General features: G+C 36.6%; 1 protein-coding gene across 11 annotated transcripts in view; it reads right to left on the bottom strand.

Annotated features, from left to right (window-relative positions):
• The window catches only part of SLC20A2 (solute carrier family 20 member 2), a 114082-nt gene that overhangs the window by 32910 nt on the left and 67856 nt on the right, over nt 1-13316 (bottom strand). For all 11 annotated transcript variants that reach the window (XM_020969575.2, XM_020969567.2, XM_020969571.2 and 8 more), the window contains 3 exons: nt 12270-12410; nt 10530-10615; nt 8194-8290 (listed from right to left, as the gene is read on the bottom strand). In XM_020969575.2, the coding sequence (XP_020825234.1) occupies nt 8194-8290; nt 10530-10615; nt 12270-12410 (324 nt within the window). The remainder of the gene's footprint in view (nt 1-8193; nt 8291-10529; nt 10616-12269; nt 12411-13316) is intronic.

The raw sequence follows: 13316 nt of genomic DNA on the forward strand, positions 1-13316 counted from the left end.
GGTTATACCAATATAATACTGTATTAGTAAAGTGCCTACTGCACCACATTAAAAAAGACTATACAGCATGACCAGATTACTCCTGGTTCAATATTAGGAAAATCATAAACAAAACAAACTATATTAATGTTAAAACAACACAAGTCATATGAAATCAACAGATGCCAAAAAAACCTTTCGACAAAATATGCTATTTCCATTAAAAACACTAAATGAAACTTTCCTCGAAATGGTAAATAATATCTATCTAAACCAAAGGCCAAAATTTTACGTAATGGAGGAATGTAAGAAGCCTTTCCAATAAGAACTAGGTAAAACCATGGATCTTAGTTATCATCACTATTATTTCATAGCATTCTAGAAATGCTAGCAATAGCAATACAACAAGGAAAAGAAATTGAGGGAATAAGCATAGACAAATAAAAAACAAAATTATCACTTTTTTGCAGATGATAGTTTACTTCAGGAACTAAAAGTAAAGTAATAACATCAACAAAGTAGCTATATACAAAATAATCTCTTACAAAAATAAGTTTTTCTGTATATTGTCCAACAAACCAACAGGAAGAGTGAGAAAAAGATACTCCATTCAAAATAACTACAGAACGTATAAAATATTTGAACGTTTGCCTACCAAAGCACATCTAGTAACTATATGACTCCAACTACAAAACAACACTCAAAAGGTGTGATCAGCCAGAGTTCTCAAAATAATCATATGAAATAAACTCCAAATTATTAAAAATAATTTTAAAAATTAAAATAACTCTGAAGTTCTATCTTACATTCTTCAGATTGGCAAAGATGACTAAAATGGAAAACAACAATTTCTGGAGGGTCTGTGGAAGATAGGGATACTAAACAGGGACACTAATTCTCTGTTGGGGGAGCTGTCAGTTGATCTACCCTTCTGTTAGGTAAGCTGGAACCATATGCCTTTTGACCCAATAATTCCACTACCAGGCCAATAACTCAAAGAGATGAAAGAAAATGAGAAGTAATTTTTGTGTACAAAAATACTTCCAGCAGCACTTTTTGTTGTAGCAAGAAAACCAGAAACTAAGGGGTACCCATCAATTGAGGGACTAGTTGAACAAATTATGGAATACCAATGTAATGTAATATTATTGCATTATAAGAAATGATGAAAGGGGATAGGTTCAGGAAAACCTGGAAAGACTTACACAAACTGATACAGAACCAGGAGAATAATTTCTTTGAAAACAGTGTGAAGAAAAACAACTTTCAAGGAAAAACAACTTTAAAACTTTGATCAGTGCAATGACTAGCCATGACTTCCTACCCACCTTCTGCAAGAAAGATAACTGAGCAGAGGAGCAGAATGAGACATACATTTTGAACATGAACAATGTATGGATTTATTTTCATGGACCCTACTTATATGTTATAAGGAAGGGTTTTTTAATTGTAGGAGAGGGGAACTAGTCATAGTGACGTCCCCCAAAAAAGAAGAAGAAGGGGTCACTGGAGCACTTTTTAAAATGCACAGAAGAGGACAGAAGTAAGCTCAAATGGAGACACAGATTTGAAACTAACCTAATGAATATTATACTTTTTAAAAAAAGCAAGCCACATGTAATACAGATTCATGGTTTCATACATAATCCTCTTTTTCTGTCCTTTGTATATGAGAATTTTCATCTCTTTTACTGTTTATAGAGTTCAGAATAACAAAAAATAATTATTTAAAGAAAGTTTGACCATCCTAACAGCTGCCCCAACAAGTAGAACCAAAAGCCCAGAAACTGCCTCAACTAACAAGAGACTTAATCTCTTTGCCAAGCAGAAACATGGCAGTCAAGGATAATACTATTTTAGAATACAGACTAATTTTGCAAAACATTACAGAGGAGGATGTCAGAAGATTTCTAGCAAAATTATCCTTCAAAACAGCAAAAAAACAGCATTAAAGGGGGAAAAAAAATGTCTGCAGAAGGCTTGGCACAAGACCAGAAGGCTGGATCATCTCAAGAGCATTTATAGATGTAAGTGGAAAGAAGATCATAAATGAACATGAAAAAAACAACAATAATTCTACCAGTGATTCTATAGTGATATATTTTCATCATTGATGACAGTGGAATTAAAACATTTGGATTCTAATTCTTCAGTCCACTAAGTGTTACACGAGGAAGGAGAAATGACACTTTTAAGTCAAAAAGGGTGGCTGGATCTGTCCAAATAGATATAGAAAAGTTTTTGTTGGAGGTCATACATATTCTGAAGGCATTAAAGGACTGATTTTCAAGGAACCTTTAAAGGGGAAATAATTCCAAGATCACAAGAGCATTCAAAAAATACTCAGAAAGGCAACCAAGAAGATAAGCCATTTGCTTACTTTCTCATCTCTATAAAATCTTTATGAAAACAGTCTCCAAGGCTACCCAAGATCCAGAGTGAAAATTATACAAAAGCACTGACCATGGTCCATTCCTAGCACAAAAAATACGCAACCAACTTATCTTTGATCTTGTTTTCAAGATACTTTGATTATTTGAAAGATCTATGATTTCGTCAGTATGAGAAGTCTTCCTGTTGAACTGAACTATGGCCTCTTCATACTTGTTTCATCTTGTGCAGCTCCTGTACATACTTTATCGTTATTCTTCCACAGAAGCTTTATCCACTGTTCGGTAAGGCTGTTCATCTGCCATTTTTTTTATTTTGAGGGTCCTAGTATGCTTTTCACATCATCCATCTGCTGCCTCTCGTTTGTGGTATGTGACTAGACAACTTTCTTTTCCAATTGTACATACCCTTGCTTAAGTCTTTAACTTGCACAGTATAAGTAAATTACTGTCACTATTTTTCTAGTGCTTAATGTTACTGTGTATATATATATGTATGTATACACACACATATATGTATACATACACACACATATACATACATACAGATGTGTGTGTGCATAGCAATTTCTTTAAATCACAAACTGTCTTCTTTTCCTGAAAACAGGAAGAAAACTCAAAGACATTAACCTAAGGACCAACATCTCTATAAATTTTAACAGAATTAAAGCAATGCTGTCAAGGTGGCAAAAAAGCAGAAAACATTGTGAAGCGTGAACTATTATGAATTAAAATAAAAACTGCTGCCAACATATTCGCCTCTAAGTCTTTTGTAACACCTTGAGCTTTAAAATGCCTCCAGTGATAGTTCAAAAGAGGTGTGGTCAGAGGGGCTTTAATGCTTTAGAGTTCACCTAGCAAAAAAGTTTGGAAACGAATGGTATCAGACACAATTCAATGCAACAAGGACTGACCGAGGCGTGGAGCCTGGACACTGAATGACTCAAGTATATGGGGAGTAGCAAGTAGGCCAATATGAGAAGAGCTAGGGTCAGCAACATGAGATCAGCAGTTTAGAAAGCTAGACTGAAACTTGTTTGCAACTGAAAAAAAAGAGGGTCTAAATGACAGCCCTGAAGTACAGCTGTACAAGGAAGGGCAGAACACGGATGACGATCCACGTAAGAAGCCAAAAAGCAATGAGAGAATGGGGAAAGTTCAGGGTCATGAAAACTCATGCAGAAGAAGGCATCGCCTAGGAGGAGAGAGTAGTAAACAGTGCCAAGAGCAGCAGAGACATCAAGAAGGACGATGACACAGAAAAAGCCACTGGATTTGGCAATCTGAAGATTGCTGTTAATCCTGGGGAGAGTGGTTCCAGTAGAAGGTGGGACCAAGAATCAGAACGCCAGTGAATAGAAGGCGAGAAAGGGATGGTATCGGATACAGACAGCTTTTTCTAGAAGTCTGGCAGTATAAAAGGACTAAGAAGTTTAGGATGATAGTTTGAGGGGATGCCAGGTTCAAGGAAAGGTTGCTTTTTTTTTTTAATGATGGGGGAGATATACCAACAAAGTCCAGCAGCAAGAGATAGAAACAGAAATTACATTTAAAATAACTGTGGACAATATAAAATACTTGGGAGTCTATCTGTCAAGGCAAACCCAGGAACTATATGAACATAATTACAAAACACTCTTCACACAGATAAAGTCAGATCTAAACAACTGAAATATATTAATTGTTCATGGGTAGGCCTAGCCAATATAATCAAAATGACAATTCTACCTAAATTAATTTACTTATTCAGTGCCATACCAATCAGACTACCAAAATTTTTTTATAGAGCTAAAAGAAATAATAACAAAATTCATCTGGAAGAACAAAAGGTCAAGAATATAAAGAGAATCAATGAAAAAATGTGAAGGAAGGTGGTCTAGCTGTACCAGATCTCAAACTGTATTATAAAGTGCTAATCATCAAAACAATCTGGTACTGGTTAAGAAATGGAGTGGTGGATCAGTGGAACAGATGACCATGGTAATCTAGTATATGATAAACCCAAATATCCAAGCCTTTGGGACAAAAACTCATTGTTTGATAACTGCTGGGAAAACTGAAAAATAATATAGCAGAAACTAGGCATAGACCAACATCTCACACCACATAAGGTAAAAATGGGCATAATTTACACATAAAAGGTGATACTATAAGCAAATTAGGAGAGCATGGAATAGTTTACCTATCAGATCTATGAATAAGAGAAGAATTTAGGATCAGACAAGATAGAGTACTACAAAATGCAAAACAGATAATTTTGATTATATAAAATTTAAAAGTTTTTGCACAAACAAAACCAGTGAAACCAAAATTAGAAGGAAAGCAGAAAATGAGAAAAAATTTTTTTAACAAGTTATCTTTGAGAAAGGCCTTATTTCTCACATATACATAGAGAACTGAGTCAAATTTATAAGAATACAAGTCATTCCCCAATTGATAAATGGTCAAAGTATATGAACAGGCAGTTTTCAGAAGAAGTCAAAGCTCTAGTCCTATGGAAAAAATGCTCTAAATCATTATTCATTAGAGAAATGCAAATTAAAACAACTCTGAGGTACCACCTCATACCTATTAGATTGGTTTATTGACAAAAAAGGAAAATGATAAATGCTGGAGAGGATGTGGAAAAGCAGGAACACTAATGCACGGTTGGTGGGGTTGTAAACTGGTCCAACCATTCTGGAGAACAATTTGGAACCATCCCAAAGGGCTATAAAACTCTGCATACTCTTTGATTCAGTAATACCACTGCTAGGTCTGTATCCCAAAGAGAGATTAAGAAAAAGGAAAAGGATTTATTTGTACAAAAATATTTGTAGCAGTTAGTTTTGTGGTGAATGAGAATTGGAAATCAAGGAGATGGCCACCAACTGGGGAATGGTTGAACAAGTTGTAGTATATGATTGTGATGGAGTATTACTGTTTGCTAAGATATAATAAGCAAGATGATTTTAGACTTACATGAACTGATGCAAAGTGAAATGAGCAGAACAAGAATGTTGTGCACAGTAACAGCAACACTGTTTGATAAAGAACTGTGAATGACTCAGTTATTCTCAACAACACAATGATCCAAGACAATCCCAAAGGACTCATGATGCTATAAACTTCCAGAGAAAGAACTAATATTGTCTGAATACAGAAAGCATACCATTTTTCTCTTTTTTTCCTCTCTTTGAGTCTTTTTGTACAAAATGACCAATATGGAAATGTTTTACAAATTTGCACATGTGCAAAACATATTGGATTGCTTACCATCTTAGGGAAGGTGGAGGGGAGGGAGGGATAGAATTTAGAACTCAAAACTTTTTTTAAAAAAACCCACAAATGTTAAAAATTGTTTTAATACGTAATTAGGGGAAAAATAAAATATTACTTTAAAAAAAGAATGGGGAAGATGTGAGCAAACAGGGAAGGAACCAGTATGTAAAGATGGGAGATGACTGATTAAAGGGCATAGAAAAAGAGTGAAAAAAGAGGGCTTTGAAAATTGTTAAAAGATACTACAAACACAAATTAGAAGTTGAAAGGAAAAAACAGAGCAACTATATAGATTTGATTCACAGTTGGAGTTGTAAATAGTTCAAATCAAAGTATACGATCTTTTCCCTTTTTTTGGAACTATCTTAAAAAACAATCCCCGAGTATCTTAAAATTATGTTGCTTCTAGCATGCATATTTTTGGTATATATATCTGGTTTAGGTCCAGCTATTATTTCCAGTTTTGCCTTCTTAAATTCAACTATTACTTTTTCACACAGTCTCTCAGGTTCAGAAGTGGCAGGATCCATATGTGGCAGTTCCAGTATTGCTGCTGATGAAAAAGATTGCTACAGAAACAGGAGCCGATCTTTTTCATTTCATTCCTACTTATTATCTTCTTTACAGGTTCACCTGCAAATGGTCTCAGGAGCATCTGGCTTTGCTAACTTTCTTAAAGCTTGTTTTCTTTTAAACCTTTATTACTGTTTTTTGAGGTAATATATGTTTATGATCTTCCATCCTCCTCTGTAATAATGTGCAATTATGCTTGTGCTCTATAAAGGTACTACCTTTAACTGCTAAATATCTCCATTTGGCAAGGAGCAAAGATATCAAGTTTTTGCTGTGTGAGGCAGTTTCTGGGTTCTTTTGGTCTCTTTGCGTTGGCAACTATTTTTCCTTGCTGTCTCTAAGAAATAGTGATAACATTTTAATGACCACTTTCCATTTTTTGGAGTCCACAGCTTAACAAATAGATTGGGTTGGAGCTACCATATTCATGACCAACATCCCCATCTTTGTCGTCTTCTCACTCGACAATGACTTTGACTTCGGTTCTATCAGTAGATGCTGTGATGACTGATGCAGACGCCAAAGGTTTGTTGACCACTCAGAAGCCTTATGCTTATACGTTGTGCTGAATAAATTCTGGTATATGGTTTGACAAGATAGTATTAAGATGTGGTGAGTAGGAATCAGTCAGTAAACACTTATTCAGCCTCCATATGGGGAAACAAAGAAAGATAAAAGACAGTCCCTGTTCTCAAGGAGCTTACAATCTAAGGAGGAGATGACACGTAAACAACGATGCACAAATGAGCTGTATACAGGACCAAGTGGAGATAATCAACAGAGGGAAGCACTAGAATTAAAGGGGATCAGGAAAGCCTTCCTGTAGGAAGGATTTTAGTTGGGACTTGAAGGAATGAAAGATGAAAGATCAAGAGAGATCTCTCTTTCTATCTCTTTATTTCTCTTATATTTTATCTTCCTATTAAAATTTTTTGTTCTGTCCTTGCCTGTCCACTTTGTAAAGAAAATAGAAGAAAAAGTGTCAGGCCCCAGAAGGTGACCTCCATGAGATAATTTTTTTTTTTCTTTTGGCTAAGTCATAGAGTTTCTGTAATCTGCATCTACACGATACTTAAATGCCATCCTGCTGTTTTGTGACAGTTTCTGTGTACCACAAAGAAGTGAGTCCCCACACCAATGAAATCACAGATCTTTGAAGGAATGAAGGAAATTGCATCTACAAGAGTGTATTAAGTAACACAATTTATAACAGCATTTCTATGAGACAGTTTGATATAATTAAAGTTTCCTGAAACTTCTGTGGGCTCTGGTTGAGTTGAAATTGCGTATCACATACAGACAGCAGGAGAATTCTATAGAAACTGAATGTAAAAGCACTTAGTGTGTGAACCATTAATCAACGTTAATATATGTCATTAGGAAGTACTATATTCATGAATCTTTTATCCACAAAGAGAAAAAGGAGAAAATGATGAAACAATACTTAAAGTTTTCATGCACATATGTACATCCCAGAACAAAAGCCATTAAGGAAGGGTTGAGTTAGTAATTTACATTCTTGGCTGGTAGCTCTGAATAATATTTTTTTTTGCCTTTATAATTGTAGTATCATAAAACCCTATGGGTGCAAAAGCAGGCAAATGCATTACTACCCAGTTTCAAGGTAATAGTATATGTTTTTACTGTCCAAATCCTAGAAGGTTAGTTCTTGAAGGGACCCTAAAGACCACCCAGTCCACCCCTCTTATTTTATTTGTGAAGAAGCCAACCCCCAGAGATGCAAAGTGCCTCGCCCAAGGGGCACAGAACTAGGATTCAGATGTATATTTTCTGATTCCAAGTTACCAGATCACAGATTTGGAAATGGAAGGAACCCCTGAGGTCAACCAGCCCCACGCTTTTTGTATCTATTACACCACACCACTCTCTAAAGTCATCACTGATAGATAAACAATAAAAAAATCAGAGTAGTGAAAAAAAAATACTATAATCCTTTCCTACTGCACTTGAATGTCCAAGTAATTCTTACCTGGTGCCCCTGTGTACATGATGGAAAATACATTAATTGCAATGGTAGCAGCATAGAATAGTGGAAGTGCACGGAGACCATTGGGGACTGGGTCCTCCTGTGTAATAATGAGACACGTTGGAATGTCAAAATTCATCAGCTTCTATAAACAACATAGTCAAACTGAAACAAAAGAAAAGGCTGTAAGACATTCTCCCCAATTCCAGTTGTGATGGGAAGGGCTAGCCACTTTCCCAGATCTGGGGAGGGCGTGGCACATCGACACCATGGCACCAGCATATGGCAGTTTTCCCTAAAGAAATGGCCATTTAAAGGCCCAGGTATTTTGTACCAGCAGATGGGGTCAAAGCAGTGGCTCTTGCATTAGAATTGCAAGCAGGACATAACTGATAGGTACAGGTCCACCCAGGCCAGAGAGGAGAGTTCCTAATTTACAGCACATACTAATTTGGCTAATTACATTTTGTTGTGTTTAATGACTACTTCTTTTTTTTTTTTTAACTTTTTGGGGGAGGAGGGAGGGGCACTAGGCAATGGGGTTAAGTGACTTGCCCAGGGTCACACAGCTAGTAAATGTCAAGTGCCTGAGACCACATTTGAACTAAGGTCCTCCTGACTGCACCACCTAGGTGTCCCATGACTACTGAAAAATAAACAAAGCTATGATCCCCTAAAAAAAAAGGCCAAGAATACTTCTCCAAAACATGTACAGGGACAATTTTGCTTCTGCTGATGACCCTGATGATTCTTCTGAGATATAAGTTCCATTTAACTCCTCTTAGTAGTTAAATGGACTAGAAGTGGAGAGAGTGCCAGGTCTGGAGTCAGGAAGACCTGAATTCACATCTGGCCTCAGACACTTACTAGCTATGTGACCCTTGCCAAGTCATTTAACTCCGTTTGCCTCGGTTTCCTCATCTGTCAAATGAGCTAGAGGAGGAAATGGCAAACCACTCCAGCTTCTTTACCAAGAAAAGGCGGGGACTATTTTTAGTTTTGTATTTGTAATCTCAGCACCTAGCACAAGAACTTGAACACAGAAGGTGATTAATAAATTCTTTCTGGCTTGAATTGGATTAAGAATTACATTCCATATAAAACATTCCTCCTATTCATTAATTACATTCAGCATGAAAATTCACTCAGTCGTTTGTGCTATAAAATGACAATTTCAATACTAACTATTGAAGTGCAGTTTATTCAACAAAAAGCTCACTGATCTATGTTGCTTCCTAATAAAACTCTTAGAATAAGAGTGAGAAACCAAACCTCAGCCCCTTGTTTATCTGCTTACCTCCAATTCTTCTAAAACATTTAACAATCTAACCTTAAGTGGTTGATACTGAATTAAAATCACTCATAAAATGGAAATTCTATCATGGATTTCTGGATAAGACTGCTAGATAAGCCACTAAAGAAAACAATGCCATTCTCCAGGGAGAACATAGGTCATGGTCTTCACCAGGGATAACCTCTCCAGAGCATCCTTCAGCCTAGTTTTTAAGGCATCATGAAGATCCTTTACCAGTAAAATTAAAAGATATCCCTATATTAATTTATATTAATAGTCTCTGAGCATGTTTTTATTTAAATTTCAAGGTGTTCTTTCCAATAGACACTCCCTTCATCTCAGGATCAGAGACTGAGTTGGAAAGGACCTTGAAGGTCATTTAGTCCCACCCCTTCATTTCCTAGATAAGGAAATGGAGGCTATCGCTCTTGCTATCGCTCTTGCTCTCACTCTCTATGCAGAGAGCCAGAATTTTAACCCAGGCCAACTACTTTCAAATCTGGCACTTTTCCTACTACATCATACTGCTCACTCTCTCCTTGCCCCATCGTTGTTTTCCTCTCAAATCATCAGTTTGTCAAGGCTGCTGAATCATAAGCAATGTGGAAATAACCTGGGTTTAAAGGAAACTCCAGGAGTGTTTCAATGCAAAGCTACACAAATTCCAAATCCTGACAAAATCTCATCTACGACAAATTTAAATTTCAGCAAAGAACTTTTTTACTCTTGGGAAGTCTTTGTAATATCAAAGGCATTGATTAATACCTAAATTACAAGACAAACAGAGTATTCCTGTTGACTTTAGGGAGATGTGTGTGTGTGGAAAGTAGGGGGCAAAGGGTGGGGTGAAATGTCCCATCCTTCAACAATTAATTTCCTTCAAATTTCCTTTCTTGCTCCTTAAAAGAAAGTAGGGTTCTCCCTCCCAGAGGGATATGTTATAGAATGTAAAAATTGTTCTGCTTCCATTCCCTCCCAATGTTACTTGCGTTGAAAGACTGTCAAAATAGTCAGACTATATAATGAGGATATCAACCCTGCTTACCTTTTTTAGGATGAAAATTCTGATCAGCACAAACAGCACGCCAGACATGAAACCAGACAACAGTGGAGATATAAACCAAGAAGCAACTGAATAATTAAAAAAAAAACAAACACAACATCTAATAAATGTTAATATTCTACAAAATTATGGATGAGTTTGTATAATATAATGATAACTGACACATTACACATAAAAAGATTCTTTGAATTATTTTACAATTCCATCAAAACATATTTTTAAAGGATGTGTTGTAGTTAGCAAAAGACAAAGACATTTATAACTTTTTCCTAATTAAGGACAAAAACATTTCTTTTGTCTTTCCTAATTTCTTTTTTGAAAACCAAATAATTTTTCCTACATACATTTTATTTTAGTTTTGCAAATAGTTAAAAAATTATCAGGCCCACACAAACTTTGATCCCCCAAATTTACAAAAGTCATACTGATACTAGGGGCCAGCTTAAGCTATATTTTGTAATAAAGCCTCAGCATCAGTTTCTCACACATATACAGCTAACATTTATACAAATACACACAAAGTTACACAAAAATATAGACATCATGGGTACACAGTCATATCACTTCCTCCTCTAATCTTCTTGTCTTAGGAAGCTGATTTTAGAATGCTCATTGGATTCCCTTTCTCCTTCCTCCCTCTATATTACAGAGACAGAGTACAATGTCGTAGCTATACCAATTCCTAGGCTGAACAACCCCCAAATTGGTCTCTGTGGACGGACAGCTTCCAAACGGTTATTTAGCCTTTTGACATCCATGAGGCTATGCTAATATTTCACTACTCTCAGGGAAGAACAACTTCAAGTAACCACCAGGGACACCCCTGGAGGTTTGGGTCACTGCTGGTAAGGCCAGGTATTCAGCTCGTTCAAGACCTTCTCAGGTCACACTGGTCTTGACCAACAATGATCAACTAATGGGGAGACTGAGGGAGGGGGAAGAGAGGGAAGAGATCAGAATGACACCGTGTCTCTGCAGAATTCCTGGGAATGATCTGGGGCTAATGTGTGCTTTATAAGGGATGGGGGAGAGAGGTGGAGTATTTATGGGGTTGCATTTATTTAATTGACTGCTGATAGCCAAAAATATCTGGTAGTATGCCAGGATTTCCTAGCACTTCCATCCACCTCCTTACTGCCTTGTTCCTCCTCAAGACCACGGCATTAGATAAAATGTATGGTGGCTATGAAGGTGCTAACATGGGGAGAGCCAGTGTGTTTCCCTTGGGTGAAATCCAGGCCAGAGAGATATCCAATTGAATAGATGATATTACAAATTCTATGAGTTCAATATCGTTAGCTCAATGTGAGGTTCTCCCATTGCCACAAACTACATTTCCTATTAATTTATAGCATTTTTCCTAAGGGCTTACTAGCTGGTCTTGGTCATTTTGGTCACACTCTAATTCTGTTTCTCCTGGGAACAACAGACACTGATTTTTTTAAGGCTGAATGATTAATGGATATGTAAAAGGAATGATGATTTTTAAAAAAACAAACTTTTAACATATAACATTTCACAATCTCCATTACGTTATGTTTCAAACACAAAACAGCAATTTAAGGAAATAATATCACATACACATGACTCACAAATAAGCAAAATATGACAAAAAAATGTTCAGAATTTAGAAAAAGGGGGAGACTTCCCTTTGTAAAACTTTTTCTCATTGACAAAGATTTTCTCAACTTATCCCTACATATGAAAGGAAGTGACAATTACCAATCTTGACAAGCTCCATCCACTGTACGCCTTTTGTACCAATTGCAACAAGTGAGAATCCTATGGTGGAACCCACAATGCAATGGGTTCCTGAGATTGGAAGTCTCAAGAATGATGCTATCAGCTGCCAAACAGCAGAACCTAGAAGTTGAAAGATAAAAAGAAAAAAAATCAGATGAAGAGCATCTAGTAAAGGCCTTAACAATAACTCCTTGGGTTAGTCTTTCTATGGAAGGGTGTTTTTTTTTTCATACAATGTTACATCTAGATTAAAAAACATCTTAATATGTTTAGTCAGAAGACGTGTAGAATCTCAGCTTTTGATGCTATCAACCCCTAACTTCTGCAGATTTATAACTGATGGTGGTGATGATGAACATGTGCTGTCATGTAGCTGGTCAAAACCAAGCGAGGGATTAGACTCTAAAAAGAAAACAATAAAGATAATACCTACGCTGCAAGAGTTCACGATTCTTTAATCATTTCTTGTTTACACACTAGGGAGCTCAAGACAGACCTGGCTCATAGACTAATCAGCTGTGTCACACCCAGCTTCTTGGGGTCTCAGTTTCCCCATCTCTAAAATAAGGGGGTAGAACTAGATGATGTCTATGGGCCTTTTCTGTTCTCACATGCCTATGTGGGCAGGCCAGTTCAGACCATAACAGAACACACCAACATTACTTGTTGGCATCTGGCCACCCAAAGGGGGCTGTTGGGATACTACTGACATTTTACCTCTATCTCACAGGTATTCACTTCCAGGTAGAGTCTGTCATGCTGGACCTCCCTTATGCCTTTTATTGCTCAGGAATTAAAATAATACCTGAGTTTAGCACACTGTCATTTCACCTTTATGTCACTGTCTTTTCTAGGCTTGATATTTTTCTAGGCTCTAGTCCTCTTCAGAACACATTTTCATAAGCAGATCAAATTTTGCAGTGAGTATTAAAAGCCTCAGCTGGGAGAGATCACTTTCAGAAACAGTTGTTGAAATGCTCATACTAAACTGTAAGGGAACAAAGGTTTTGGCTGATAAGCAGAGTA

Source organism: Phascolarctos cinereus, unplaced genomic scaffold (genome assembly GCF_003287225.1).
Source record: "Phascolarctos cinereus isolate Bilbo 61053 unplaced genomic scaffold, phaCin_HiC Scaffold_2;HRSCAF=192, whole genome shotgun sequence".
Taxonomy (NCBI): domain Eukaryota; kingdom Metazoa; phylum Chordata; class Mammalia; order Diprotodontia; family Phascolarctidae; genus Phascolarctos; species Phascolarctos cinereus.